General features: G+C 36.8%; 2 protein-coding genes and 1 pseudogene across 2 annotated transcripts in view; all 3 read left to right on the forward strand.

Moving 5' to 3' along the window:
- Window positions 1–15,552, forward strand: part of ABCB7 (ATP binding cassette subfamily B member 7) — a 98,326-nt gene that overhangs the window by 28,777 nt on the left and 53,997 nt on the right. Inside the window, exon 2 of the mRNA XM_028522321.2 lies at window positions 711–797. Within this exon, the coding sequence (XP_028378122.1) occupies window positions 711–797 (87 nt within the window). The remainder of the gene's footprint in view (window positions 1–710; window positions 798–15,552) is intronic.
- LOC114504602 lies at window positions 7,279–8,486 on the forward strand (annotated as a pseudogene).
- Window positions 14,066–14,757, forward strand: LOC114504807 (heat shock factor-binding protein 1-like). Its single transcript, XM_036016671.1, has one exon. It carries the CDS (start codon window positions 14,212–14,214, stop codon window positions 14,554–14,556), a length of 345 nt encoding a protein of 114 aa, XP_035872564.1. The 5' UTR covers window positions 14,066–14,211; the 3' UTR covers window positions 14,557–14,757.

Raw genomic sequence — 15,552 nt, forward strand, 5'->3', positions numbered from 1 at the left:
CCATGAGGAGATAATGGAATAGAGGTTAGCAACCTTCTCAGATGTGAGTGCCTTTAACAGTAGCAAACTGACAATTAAAAAATAGGCATCTAGAAGAGAAAGAAAATCTACCAACACATAAAAACAGAATTTTTATTTCTTTAACCTGAGCAGTAATATTAAGGCCTTTTAAAAAATTGTAGTAGGCAAGATGCTTGTTTATGTTCAGGGCTAATTGGAAGATTTGTAGATAGCTCTGTTTTATAAATTAATGCAACAACCATTGAAATCTGCCTTACTTACGTGCAAGATGCTGTGGTATGTGCCATGGGAGATATAAACTTTAAAGAGACTGCCCTGGCCTTAAGGAATTTACCATGTAGTAGGAGAGAGAAAACGTGTGTGCAAGTTATTATAGCATAGGATGGACTGTGAAGTATTAAAAAATACTTCGTTTCTAAATGTATATATGTGAGGCAAAATAATAAGAAAAACTCCATTGTATAAAATCAGATGTGTTATAAACCAAAACTGTATACATATGGAAAGCAAATTAGATATCATTAATTAACTGTATAATATGCTTTCCTTGACAATGATGGAGTAACAGATTACTTAGTACTGTAGTAGCAAATGATAATAAGAAAGCTGATATATTGTACTAACTCACATTTTTAAAGCTCTGATACTCTGTAATGGCTAATGGACGGCTTGGTGTCATCTTCAACTAGGCTCTCCAGGTGTGGCCGCTGATAGAAAAGAGGACATGTTGGCATGGTCATGCAGGAGGAGGACTCCACACAGACCCGAAAGAAGGGGTAAGAGCCAGTAATAAGTAACTGGAAATTGTAATAGAAGATTGTGTTTGTATAGAAGGTGTATCCAAAATCATCCTATTCCAGAATATATTGATAGACTCGAGTATCGTAACTTCAGGGTTTCCGATACAAAACCATATGAATTGCCCATTGTTATATAGAAGAGATTTTTTCAGGCTAAAAACAAACAATAAAAATCATGATTGATGAAAAAGACAAAAAGTTATCAACTTAAAAATTTATTGCTTTATTAAATTTGCATGGTTAATGTTATTTGTTATATAATTTAGCCTTATAAGTAAACATGTAAATTAGATATAGCACTTATAAGTAATTTGTGTGCACACATGTGTATGTATGTGTGTATCTTAAGGTTAACATTTTCCCTTCTGTCTAGTTATTTTCCAAAGGTCCTAGAATGTTCCCAGCTTCATGGTAAATCTTCCATCTACCTGATCCATTTATTTAATTACCCATATTCTTTATTATTATTATCATCATACAGACAAGTAAAACAGTAGGGCCACTGAAATAAAAATATTTACTTGTATTATACTTTTTTAAGTAAGTGAAAATGTCATTTGAATACTGTTATACAATTCTCCATGTGGTCCTTTTACTCTGAGCTTGCCTTTCTTTTTTCCCTCTGACTTGACCCAACCAGGATATATATAGTATCTCTAAATAGAAATGACATTTTTGCAGTCATTGGCAACTGACAAATTTTATGTAAAGGTGCTCTTTAACTTGTAGAGAGATAATATTAGTTATTTTATTTGTGGGAAGTGATTGGTAAGAAAACCTTTCTAGTGCTTTTCTTCCTCTCTGATCGCCAAAATAGCTCCTTTCACAGAACTCAAAACACTTCACTTTCATATTTCTGTCCCATTTTTTTTATATACTAATCTTCATGGCTGTCCTTAGAAGCTGTAAAATATTATAAAATATAATTTAAAAAATAATACAAATACTGAGGTTTGTTTATTCATGTATTTTTCTTGGCATATTTGCCAGCTTTCAGGATCGTCTATCACTAAGGCCTCTTAAGGGCAGTTGTAGATAATGCTCTAAACATACCAAAAATATGTTGACTGATAAAGACAAGCAATCACTTCTCTTAGGCTCAAGCTTTATAAACTTGGAGATAGTTTCTTGCTTATACTCTAGTAAAAGTAAACAAAGCAAAAACCATTGTAATACTTTATATTTAGTCTCTTCTTTATCTTTTTCCCCCCTGCCAACTTTGTGTTACTTTAGCTAAGAGGGATTATAGAATTATAGAGCTTGAAGACAAGAGGCAGTATGGAGTTCTTACTTAAGAGCCTGAACTCTGGAGCCAGACTGCCTAGATTTGAATCTTGGCTACACCACTTCCTAGTGGAATGACCATGAGCAAGTTACTTAATTTCTGTGTGTATTAATTTCTCTATCTGTACAATGGGGGTGATGATCATACCAAATGTGATTTAAATGTGTTAAGTCCTCACACCATGTAAACCTCTTAAAGAGTGCCTGGTACATAGTTAGTGTTCAATAAACAGCTGCTGTTACTTTAAGGTGATGTTGTAAATCCTATCCACTACCATTATCCATTCATTTGAAACAGGGGTCCCCACCCCCAGGGTCACAGACTGGTACCATTCTGGGGCCAGTTAGGAACCAGGCCTTGAACTTGAGCTCTGCCTCCTGTCTTTTGACTACCCACCCCCATCCGTGGAAAAATTGTCTTTTTAAAACAATGTTTTATTTATTTTCAGAGAGGAGAAGGGAGGGAGAAAGAGGGAGAGAAACATCAATGTGTGGTTACCTCTTGCCCCCTACCAGACACCTGGCCCACGACCCAGGTGTGTGCCCTGACTGGGAATTGAACCAACAACCCTTTGGTTCCCAGGCCGATGTTCAATCTACTGAGCCACACCAGCCAGGGCTCCTTAAACTTTTTAATGTGTTTCTTTTGAAGAAGCATCTGTTAGTAAATTTACTTAATCCTGTGCTCAGAACTTGCCCTGGCCAGGGTGTCTCAGTTGGTTGGAGTGTCATCCTGTAGGCTGCAAGTTCTCGGGTTCAATTCCTGGTCCAAGCAAGTACCTGGGTTGCTGATTTGATCCCTGGTTGGGCCAGTACGGGAGGTAACCAATCAATGTCTCTGTCTCACAGTGCGTGCTTGTGCTCATTCTCTCTCTCTCTCTCTCTCTCTCTCTTTCTCTCTCTCTCTCTCTCTCTCTCTCTCTCTCCCCCCCTCTCCCTCTCCCTCTCTCTCCCTCTCCCTGTCTCCCTCTCTCCCCCTCTCCCTCTCTCCGTCTCTCTTTCTTTTTCTCTTTCTCTTTCTCTCTTCCCTCCCCCTTCCTCTCTCTTTAAAAAGCAATGAAAAATGTTCTTGATTGAGGATAAAAAAAAGAATAATGCAGAGCTTAATATAAGGACCACTTCCCAGATTTTGCTTCATATGCTATTTTTTAATTTTAGAAACACATCCTCATTGACTGGATACAGTCAGAAGCTAGTAATTCTAAAAGATCGGTAGTCAGATTTGGTATAAATATTGACATAATCAGAAATGAAGCTTGGAGTATTAAACATTGGAGGATTGGGGAGGTAATGGAATAGAATCTTCGTGCTTGTTAAAATGAATGGGCGTGCAGACCAGTGGGCACGATTGCCTGTGTGACATGCAAAGGCTGCTTTCTACCTTTGATTTTGTCCATCATCAAACAGCCTTCACTTTCCTTTTAAAAAAAAAATGAGTGACTTTTTATACCTGCTACAACCTGAATGAATCTCAGATATGTTGTGCTGAGCGAAAGCAGCCAGAAGCAAGATGCTGCATGCTGTTCATTCTATTAATCTAACTTTCCAGAAAAGGCAATGCTATATGGATAGAGACATCAGTGGTGGCCAGGAGGTGAGAGGCTAGTTGGTGGCAAAAGGTAGCATAAGGGAGTAACATGATTGTTTTGCTGCCTGATTGACATGGATATGTCAAAACCTCTAGAAACTGATGCTGAAAAGAGTAAATTATACTGCATGTGAACTGTGGATAAAGAAATAATTGGATTTTAAACAGTGCACTAGCTAGCCAACTAGTACTTGCTAAGCACTGGAATGGATGGAGAGGGGGTAGAGAGAAGCTGATGGAGGACCGTGGACCGGTTGGAGTTTTAAAGGTTCTCTCTACTTTCAGTTTCCATCACCTCGGATATCTCCCTGCCTTGCCCATTGCTCAGGCCACCCGCAGAATGAACACCAGAGCTCCCCAAGCAGAAACACCAGAGCTGGGTTCAGCCTCACCTGCAAGTGTGGGATAAGCAAAACTCTAAAGCACCAGTGCGTGTAGTGGGCTGGAAACTACAAAACCCTCCAACCCCAGAGAACCCCAGCCAGGAGGTAACATCACTTCCTGGTCGGTTCCTGTGTTCTGAATTTGTCTCCAGCCACAATGTTTGCAAAAATTGACACACTCAGAGTCCACACATGAGTGGGGACGGTGTGGGCTTTTCTTGCCCGGTCCTCTGGAGGCCCTGTACCTCTGCGAGACCAGTGCGTGAAAGGGAGCCCCATGGTGCCTTGCTGTGCTTTCTGTCCTGGTGGCATACTGCCCAGTCAAGCATGGACACAGGTCCACCAACATGCACCACGTGGCCACCCATGGGAGAAGAGGCCTGGGCACCCACCCTGTGCCCTGCATGTTTAGAATCACCCAGGAGACACCTTTGTAAGAGCAGCCCAGTGATCTTTATGTGATTTCTCAAATTGACTTATGTTTGAGATAGAGAATTCACCAACTGGCCAATGTGAATATTAGTCAGTTTGGCAGTTTGTTTTTTCATTATAAATGATGAAATTAACAGTTGAGTACATATCCATCTCGTGTAACATAAGCTGTTTTTTTCCCTAGGGACTTTTCACTGCTAGATAAGATCCTTATTGTGGTTTCAAGCTAACAGAGCTTGGAAAACAAACCTTGAGGTTTAGAGAAAGTGACAATGATTGCGAAGCTTTTCCTTGTAATATTTGTTTACTCTCCCATCCATAGACTCACTGTACCCAATTAGGTGGGGAAAATTTTCCACGGATCCTTTGGATTTTTCCCTTTACTCAACCTACATCTATTTTGACCTAGCTTTCATCAAGTCACTCTTATCCCTAACAGTATTGAAGCGGTGTTTAAAATTATTCCCTTAATAATTGCAGTTAGTTATCTTTAGCTTGGATTGAAAGCAGTTTTCTTCTCTGGAAAGTTTGCTTATGGCTGAAATTGTGAACACTTCCAAATTCCCTGCTAAATTAATTCTTTAGGGAGTGCTTGCTTTAGCAGCACATATACTAAAATTCCTTTTTTTTTAATTTTTAAAAATATTTTTGTTTTCTTTTTTCTGCTTTTTTAATTGTTTATTCTATTACAGTGGTCCCAAGTTTTTCCCTTATGCCCCCTTGACCCAGCCCATCCCTCTCTCCCACGGTCAATCCCCACACCATGAGTCATTGTCCATGTCCATGAGTCATTCATACGTGTTCTTTGATCCCTTTCTCTTCCCTCCTCCATTCCTCCCTCCGCTCCTACAGCTGTCAGTCTGTTCCATGTTTCCATGTCTCTGGTTCTGTTTTTCTTGTTAGTTTATTTTGTTCATTAGATACAGACACTAAAATTCATTAGGGAGAACATATTCAGCCGATGGACCACATTAGTATAAAACAAATAGCATCTGTAAATTTTTGGTATGTATATTTTTTCCTTATCACAATTTCCCCCCCCAGGTCGTTTCTTTCTAAACCAATCCCTTGTTTTTGTGAGTTAGAATTTTTCATGCTATTAGAATTTAGAAATATCTCTAAAACTAGGATTGGTAGTTAAATTCTTCACCAGCAAAAGAAAAGGTGATTCTTCCATTTTTAATAGAAGATCACTTTCTGTTTACTTTTTCATTTCTCTGTCAAAGCCCAGTGTTCTCACATCCCTTGAAAGGAGTGGGCTCCTGGTAGAAAAAAGTTACTCTTACATCAGTGCTCGACAGCCTTTTCTCTTTTTAAAAAAAATTTTACTTTTCAGTACAATTTACATTCAGAATGATTTTGTATTAGTTTTCAGCTATGTAGCACAGTTGTTAGACAGTCATATACTTTACAAAGTATTCCTCCCGATATTTTAATATTGTAATATTTTATATCCTGGTGACTGTCCTAGTCACTATTTTGTGACTGCCAGTCTGGACTTCTTAATCTCTTCACCTGTTTCACCTGTTTTACCCAGTTTCGCAACTATCAGTCTGTTCTCTGTATCAATCAGGCTGTTTTTTTTATTTTGTTTATTTGTTTATTTTGTCATTTAGATTCCACATATAAATGAAATCATATGGTATTTCTCTTTCTCTGATTAACTTATTTCACTTAGCATAATATCATCTAGGTATATTTATGCTGGTGCAAATGGTAAGATTTCATTCTTGTTTTGGCAGAGAAATATTCCATTGTATATATGTACCACCAGTTTTTAAACCACTTGTCTGCTGATGGTCTGTTGCATTGCTTCCATATCTTGGCTATTGTAAGTAATACTGCTATGAACATAGGGGTGCATATATTCTTTTGAATTACTGTTTTGAGTTTCTTTGGATATATACCCAGAGTTCAAATTGTTGTGTCATAAGATAGTTCCATTTTTAATTTTTTGAGGAGACTCCATACTGTTTTCCGTAATGGCTACAGAAATCTCACCAACAGTGCATGAGAATTCCCTTTTCTCCATGTCCTTGTCAGCACTTGTTGTTTGTTGATTTGTTGATGGTGGCCATTCTGACAAATGTGAGGTGCTATCTCATCGTGGTTTTAATTTGAATTTTTCTGATGATACTGCCATTGAGCATCTTTTGTTATATCTATTGGCCATCTGTATGTCCTCTTTGGAGAAGTGCCTATTCAGGTCCTCTGCCCATTTTTTAATTAGGCTGCTTTATTTTTTTGGTGTTGGATTGTATGAGTTTTTTTAAAAACAAATACTGGCTATTAATTCCTTATCTGATATATCATTGGCAGATATCTTGTTCCATTCAGTAGGTTGTCTTTTTGTTTTGTTGATGGTTTCAGTTAGCTTTGCAAAAACCTTTTAATTTGATATAGTCCCACTTGTTTATTTTTTCTTTTGTTTACCTTGCTCAAGAAGGTACATTACAGAAAATATTGCTAAAAGAAGTGTCAGAGATTTCACTGCCTATGTTTTATCCTAGGAATTTTATGGTTTTGAGTCTTACATTTCAGTCTTTAATTCATTTTGAGTTTATTCTTTGGCATAAGAAGGTGGTCTACTTCATTTCTTTCATGTTATCTCTCCAGTTTTCTCAACACTATTTATTGAATAGGCTGTCTTTACCACATTGTATGTTCTTGCCTCCTTTGTCAAATATTAATGACCGTGTAGGCATATAGTTATTTCTGGGCTTTCTCTTCTGTTCCATTGATCCGTGTGTCTATTTTATGACAGTACCATGTTGTTTTGATCACTCTCACTTTGTAGTATAGATTGACATCAGGTAGCATGATACCTCCATCTTCTTATTTCTCAAGATTGCTGTGGCAGTTTAGGGTCTTTTGTGGTTTCATATTAATTTTGGGATAATTGGTTCTAGTTTTGTGAATATGCCATTTGTATTTTGATAGAATTGCATTGAATCTGTAGATTGCTTTGGGTAATATGCGCATGATAATGATGTTAATTCTTCCTGTCCATGAACATGGTATATTCTTCCACTTGTGTCTTTTTCAGTTCGTTCTTCAGTGTCTTATAATATTCTCAGTACAGGTCTTTTACATCCGTGGTTAAATTCATTCCAAGCTATTTTATTATTTTTAGATGCAATTCTAAATCCAATTGCTTGCTTAGTTTCCCTTTCTGATACTTCCTTATTGGTCTATAAAAATACCCCCGAGCTACATTCCTTGCACAATGTTCGGTGAAGCCACACAAACCGTCCCTGTTACAGAGCAGGTGTTTCCACCACCCCAGGCTGAGACAGGGTCTAGATCAGAATCTGACAGTGATGAATCAGTATCGGAGCTCCAGGAACAAGATTCCACACAGGTAGCCACACAACAAGCCCAGGGGGCCACAGTAGCCGAAATCAATGAAGAATCAGTCAGTAAAGCAAAATAGATCCAGAGTGAAAAGAAGGCATGGAGGCTGTATTCACACTGGGTCTTCACCAGGTTACAGGGGTGAGTAGGGTCACTATCTGGAAATCTAAGATACACTTTTTGTCATCACAAAACCGATGTCTACAAGAGCCTAGTTTCAGATACCTATATAATTTTTGGAAAAGCCAAGATTGAAGATTTATCTCAGCAAGCACAGATGGCAGCTGCTGAGAAATTCAAAGTCCCTGGTGTAGCTGTCTCAAACATTCAAGAAGACACACAGACTCCAACTGTACAAGAGAAGAGTGAAGAAGATGAGGTTGATAAAACATGTGTGGAAGTTACGAACATAGAAATTGGTCATGTCATGAGCAAATGTGTCACGAGCAAAGGCAGTCTGAGCCCTGAAGAATGACAGTAATGATATTGTAAATGCTATTATGGAAATAACAATGTAACTATCTAAAAATAAGGACTACTTTTTTGTTATTTCAAAACAGTTACTGCAGCTTGGTTTGAAATTTGTACTTTTCTGCCAGCAATAAAGTTACAACTTCTTGTGGGGGGAAAAATGCCACTGATTTCTGAATGTTAATTTTGTGTCCTGCTACTCTACTGAAGTCATTTATCAGTTCTAGTAGCTTTTTAGTAGAATCTTGAGGGTTCTGTATATACAGTATCATGTCATCTGCAAATAAAGACAGTTTAACTTTTTTCCCCCTATTTGGATACCTTATTTTTCTTCATCTTTTTTGATTGCTGTGGCTAGGGCTTCCAGTACTATGTTGAATAAAAGTGGTGCAAGTGGACATCCCTGTCTTGTTATTTTGTTAGATGCTTTTTCTGCATCTACATTTATGATCTTATGATTTTTACTCTTCATTTTTCTTACGTGGCATATCATGTTAATTGTTTGTGGCTATTGTATCAACCTTGCATCCCAGGAGTAAACCACACTGGATCATGGTGTATGATCTTGTCAGTGTACTGCTGAATTTGGTTTGCTAGTATTTTCTTGAGAATTTTTATATCTATGTTTATTTGGGGATATTGGCCTATCTTTTCCTTTCTTTGTAGTGTCTTTGTCTGGTTTTGGAATTAGGCTAAAGCTGGCCTCCTAAAATGAGCTTGGGAGTCTTCTCTTAAAGTTTTTGGAATAGTTTGAGGTTAGGTGTTAATTCTTCTTTGAATGTTTGGCAAAATTCACCTGTGTGGAGCTATCTAGTCCAGGCCTTTTGTTTTTGGGGAGTATTTTGATTACTGCTCTGATTTTGTTGATCTCAGTGTGATCCATTTTATTGTTTATTATTTAGGCTCTGTGTGTTTGTGTGTTCTTCAGTTTTTTCTTGTAATTGATTTCTAGTTTCATACCCTTGTAGTTGGAGAAGATGCTTGATGTGATTTCAGTCTTCTTAAATTTAATGAGACATGTTTTATGTCCTAACATGTAGTCTTTGCTAGAGTATGTTCTATGTGCACTTGAAAAGAATGTATATTCTTCTGCTTTGGGGTGACATTCTCTGAAAATATAAAATCCATCTGATCTATTGTGTCATTCAAGGCCACTGTTTCCTTGTCAATTTTCTGTCTGGAAGATCTATCCATTGTTGCAGCAAAGTGTTAAATCCCCTACTGTGACTGTATTACTGTCCACCTCACCCTTTATTTCCATCAATATTTTCTTTATGCATTTATGTGCTATTATGTTGGGCACGTAATTTACAAGGGTTATATTCCTTTGTTGGATTCCCTTTATCATTATGCAATGTCCCTCTTTGTCTTTTGTTCTGGCCTTTGTTTGAATGTCAGTTTTCTCTGATAAAAGTATTGCTACCTTAGCTTTTTTTGTTACAATTTGCAAGAAATATCTCATTCCTTTACTTTCAGACAGTCTATGTTTTCATTCTGAGCTGGGTCTCTTGAAGACAGCATATATATAGGTCTTTTTTTCTTATCTGTTCAGCTACCCTATGTGTTTTGATGGGAGCATTTAACTTACATTTTAAGTGATTATTTTTTTTAAAGATTTTATTTATTTATTTATTTTTAGAGAGGGAAGGGAGGGAGATAGAGAGAGAAACATCAATGTGTGGTTGCTGGGGGTCATGGCCTGCAACCAGGCATGTACCCTGACTGGGAATCGAACCTACAACACTTTGGTTCGCAGCCCGAGCTCAGTCCACTGAGCTACGCTAGCCAGGGTTAAGTGATTATTGATAGGTACATATTTAATAGCCATTTTATTCTTTATAATTGTGTTCCTTTGATATTTCTTATAACATTAGTTTGGTAGTAATGAACTTCTTTAGCTTTTTATTGTCAGGAAAGCGCCTTATTTCTCCTTCTAGTTTAAATGGTACCTTTGCCAGGTAGAGTAGTCTTGACAGTAGGTACTTGCATTTTGTCACTTTTAATATTTCGTGCCATTTATTTCTGTTGCGATAGCAGCTGACAGTCTTATGGGAAACCCCTTGTAGGTAACTGTATTTCTGTTGTGACTTTAAAGATTCTCTTTTTGTCTTTAACCTTTGGCATTTTAATTATGATGTGTCTTGGTGTGGGCCTCTTTGGGTTCATCTTGTTTGGGACTCTCCATGCTTCCTGTACTTGTGTCATTTTCCTTCACTACATTAGGGAAATTTCCAGCCATTATTTCTACAAATAGCTTCTCAGTCCTTTGTTCTCTTTTCTCCTTCTGGTACCCTTGTGATGTTAATGGTATTCCAGAGGTCATTTAAACTTCTCATGTTTTTAAATTGCTTTTTTTCTTTTTGCTGCTCTGATGGTGTTTTCTGCTACTTTGTCTTCCAAATTGCTGCTTCAGTCTTCTGCTCCATCTAGACTGCTGTAGATTTCTTCTAGTATATTGTTTTTTTAAATTTTCATTTGAGAACTCATTTATTGATTTTAGAGAGAGGGGAAGTGCTAGGGCACAGAGAGAGAAACATTATGTGAGAGGTAAACATCAATCTGTTGCCTCCCATATTCGCCCAAATGGTGGATTGAACCCATGGCCTAAGTATGTGCCCTGACTGGGTATCGAACCGTACCCTTTTGGTGTATGGGACAACATTGCAACCAAATGAGCCACTCAGCCATTGCTTCTTCTAGTACTTCCACATTTCACATATTCTGTTCTTCATTTCTGACTTATACTGTTTTATGGTTCCTGTGTCCTCATTATTTCTCCTCAAGATTTCATTCATTTTTATTTTTAGAGAGACGGGAAAGGAGAGAGAAAGAGAGGGAGAGAAACATCAGTGTGTGGTAACCTTTCGCGTGCCTTCACCATAGTTCACCTTGTTTCCAGTTAGGTCCATCTCCTCTTTGACAGCTCTCTGTTGTTTCCAAACCTTTTCTTCCCAACTAATTTCTAGGAAGAAATACAATACAGTTTGGTTACTCAAAATTGTTACAGAGCCTATTTGAATTCCTTTTATTGTTACTCTTGTGTATTCTTTCTGAATCTAGTTTTCCTTTTTTAGGGCTAGCTAATTCCACTATAGGGGTGGGCAAACGTAGGTTTACAGCTCCTATGGCAAACAATACAATTATTAATAAACAATATAAGAATAAACTCTGTTTTATGTACTCACAACTGTGAGTCCATAATTTTTTCTAAACCTTTTTAGAAATGTTTATTCCATATACTAGCACAGTACTAGCTTTATATTGTGTTGGAGCTTAAAATGTCAGTTCTGTGTTTTAAATTTGAGTCTATTAGCTACAGCAAAAAGGCCATATTGTATATATTGTTAGCAGGAAAGGAATGTAGATTCACTTTTACTTTTACAAGTCTTTTAATGATATTGCTGTAGTGTTCCATTTTAAAGAGCTTTTGTTATCATGATGTACTTATCACAGTTTTTAAAATAACTTTCAAATTGTATGTACTATAAAAATGATGAGCAGAAAGGTTAAAGAATTCCATGTTTTCCTTTTATTTGTAAGGAAGGCTTAAAGAAAAAAGCATTATGATATTAACTGTTGGTTACTCAAGGGATTTTGACCCTTGAGAAAGACTTTCCTTTTCTTAAATTATTGATTTTTCCTATATTTTAATATAATTACTGTTTACACAGTGAATTTTCAAATAACCCAATTTCTTTTCATCCTACTTGACATTCCCTCCATTTCCCACCCTGTCTTTAAGAATTTGCTCTTAAAGGGGTATTGTGCTATTTGTGTTGCTTTGTCCGAAATAAAAAGATTACTTGATGTGGAGGTTATGTCTAATCCAGTCTCAAGCTTATTTCTGGTCTCTCTCAGCTTTAGATAACTCTTTTTACCATTAGGTGTACAGTATGAATTAACTGTGATGATTTTGAAATATGGTAGATTGTCTTTCAGGATATGAACTGAGGCCTTCAGTTTTATTTTACTCTTGCACAGCAGGAATAAGTCGGTTTAAAATTCTTTAAAAATGTGCCTCAGCCTCTGAAATGCCTCTTTGATTTGGCCTTTACTCTTAAAAAAGACATTAGTTTTCAAACTTTATAATTTATCTAGCCTATAACTGAAGGCTGTACTTTAGAGCTTAATGGAATCCTAATGCATGATTACACAAGTTCAGAACCCATTTTGTTACATAAAGTAGTGACATTTTGTGCCCTATTAAGCCAACTAGAATAATTTTCTTGCTCTTAGCTATAATTTCTCTGTGCCCTCATTGAAAAAAATTTGGCATGTGTTGTAGAAAGTATTGACATGAAAGAGTTTTTCCAGTGATATGTGGAAACAGGGCCTTTTGCCATCATTGTATCAAGAAAAATAAAAAAAAAACAACTTGTGAATTGAGAAAGCTGTTGAAATGCCCCTGTTTATGTTATAATATATTAAACTATATTTGTTTAGTAATAGTTCAATTGGAAAAATGAATTTTAAAATTACAGTTTAATTCCCTTTTAAAAACACCTTACCAGTTAGGAGCGCATGTGTGAGTATATGTGTGTATACAAACATTAAGAACTGTACTTACAGTATTGCATGTTTTTACCATCTTATGTATTTAGAGCAGTTTAGGATGCTAGTCCCGTTTTCAGTATAATATGAACACTTATTTCTCTTATATTTTACTCAATAAACTGACTAAAAGATGTTGGAAAAACAATTTGCTGAGCCTTAGGGGAAATAACCATAATAGAAAACTACCCTGTGTTGTCCTGGGTTTCTTATATTTTGACAGTTTTCCTCCATTTCTTGTGCAAATCTACTTGAAATTATATAACTTCCCCCCTCAAAGTATTTTTTGTTATATGTGAACTACAGAGAATGCAAGCAAGTAAAAAGAATGTAAAATATCGTCAGTGATTCCTCTTACTCCCAGCTACTGATGTTAACACTTCGAGGGGTATTGCTTTCCATGTACCTTTGTATGTATGTGTAGACTCTTACACACATTACATTTTTTCCATAAAAATAACTTTTTAACTCTTCTTTTTTTACTTAATATGTGTCTGTGTCACTACATGTTTTTGAGTGGCTATATTTTGTTGTATGCATTCACTGTAATTTCTTTATAAAGTTCTGCATCATTGACTAGGCTGTTTCCATTTTTTTCCGGTTAATACAAGATGGGAATGAGTATCCTTATAGCTAAATGTCTTATTCCTTTATTCAGTAAAGATAATATTTGCTGAGTGCCTAACATATGTCAGCCACTGTATTTGGTATTGGGTTACAACAGTGATCACAAAACACAAAGTTACTAGTGCATGGAATTTAAATTCTAGCGGGAGAGCAGATATTAATCAAATAACCACATTGCTATATAAGTAGTTAATAACTGAAAGGAATACTCTAAAAGAAAGGAATACTCTTCTGTGAGAAAATACAGCCGAGGATCCTGACTAGAGTTAGGGAAGATCTCATTGTGAAAGTGCTGCTTGATTTGGCAATTAACTAGTTGTAAGAGGTTGTGGGTGGTGTGGGTTGGCATCGTAGAGAGAAAGATTATTACTGATCTAATGAACGGTATTGTGCAAAGGCCCTGTGGCAGAGGGGTTAGGGGATATTTGAGAAACTTAAAAAAAAAGCCAGTGTGGTGTGAACACAGAAAGTAGTGACATAAGATACAGCTAGAAACTACTTGAATCCCTTACTGTGCAAGGGCCTGGTGGAGGAGTGTCTCATAAACCATGTTATGGACTTTATTCTAAGAGGGATAGGGTACCTTCAAAGGGTTTTAAGCTGCTGGTAATATCTGATTGCAGGATGAACTAATTGTATAGGGAACAACATGGATACAGGAAGGTCAGATAGGAGGCTGATGCAGTGATTTAGGTAAGAAATGATAGCTTGGACCACCAAACTGGGAATCAGGGAGATGGCTGGGACTGACCCCAAGACCGTGCAGGATCTCACCTTGGTGGTGCAGACACCCCTGCAACAAATGCAAGACAGATTTCGGACCATGTCCAGCCAGATCATTGGAAGAACTGATGATATGAGTAGTCACATTGATGACCTGGAGAAAAACATTGCAGACCATATGACCCAGGCTGGGGTGGAAGAACTGGAAGCGGAAAACAAGGTACCTGCTTCACAGAAGAGCCGAAGGCTGCTAATTTACACTGAAATCTGGAACATCATTTTTACAAAGCCCGGAGAAGACCAAATGGCTCTTTGCAACTAATTACTATATGTAGACAGGTCTGATACTGTAAAGTGTTCATTCTTCTTATCACATACTATATAGTTAGTTGATAGAGTGACTCCCCCGCCCCCTGTTTCTCGAACTTGATAACTTCACATCTTGGATCTTGGTCGGTTGTGCTATTAAATATTAAACACTAAACTTTGGTGGTTCCTACATAAAATTGTCGAATTAAAAAAAGAAAGAAATGATAGCTTGGATGAGGTTGGTGGAGGAACTAGAAAGAAGTAGACAGATTTAAGAGATTTTTGTGAAATAAAATTGATTCAACTTGGGACATTTCTGAAGTAGTTTTTTAAAGTATAAGTTTCCAGAAATGGAATTCTCAAAACAAAGGGTAGAATTATTTTAATAACTTATGGTAGATATCAAATTGCTTTCCAGAAAGATTGTTTCAGTGCATTCTCCCATTGGCAGTGTATTAGAATGCTCATTTCCATACATCTTCACCAACCACAAGCATTAACATTTTTGTTTTTTTTCTTTTTAACACCTTTTCCAGAAATTGAGCAATTACTTCAATTTTTAAAATAGGATTTATTTTACCAATTATAATAATACAGTAGTTTTGGAATATAGTAGTCCCCTCTTATCTACAGTTTTTCTTTCCATGGTTTCAGTTACCCACGGTCAACTACAATCTGAAAATATTGAGTGGAAAATTCCAGAAATAAGTAATTCATGAGTTTTAAATTGTGCACAATTCTGAATAGCATGGTGAAGTCTTGCACCCTCCTACCCACAATGTGAATCATCCCTTTGTCCAGCATATTCATGTTTTATATGCTACCTGCCTGTTAGTCATTTAGTCTGTCTTGGTTATCACATTAACTGTGTGGTATCACAGTGCTTCTATTCAAGTAACCCTTATTTTACTTAACAATGGCCTGGAAGTCATTCACATAACTTTTAGTATGGTATATTGTTACAACTGTTCTATTTTATTATTATTAATCCCTTACTGTGCATTATTAA

The sequence above is a fragment of the Phyllostomus discolor genome, chromosome X (assembly GCF_004126475.2).
Source record: "Phyllostomus discolor isolate MPI-MPIP mPhyDis1 chromosome X, mPhyDis1.pri.v3, whole genome shotgun sequence".
Taxonomy (NCBI): Eukaryota; Metazoa; Chordata; class Mammalia; order Chiroptera; family Phyllostomidae; genus Phyllostomus; species Phyllostomus discolor.

Excerpts from the sequence above, each read along its gene's own strand:
- LOC114504807 (XM_036016671.1), top strand. The coding sequence starts at position 14,212 with ATGATAGCTTGGACCACCAAACTGGGAATCAGGGAGATGGCTGGGACT.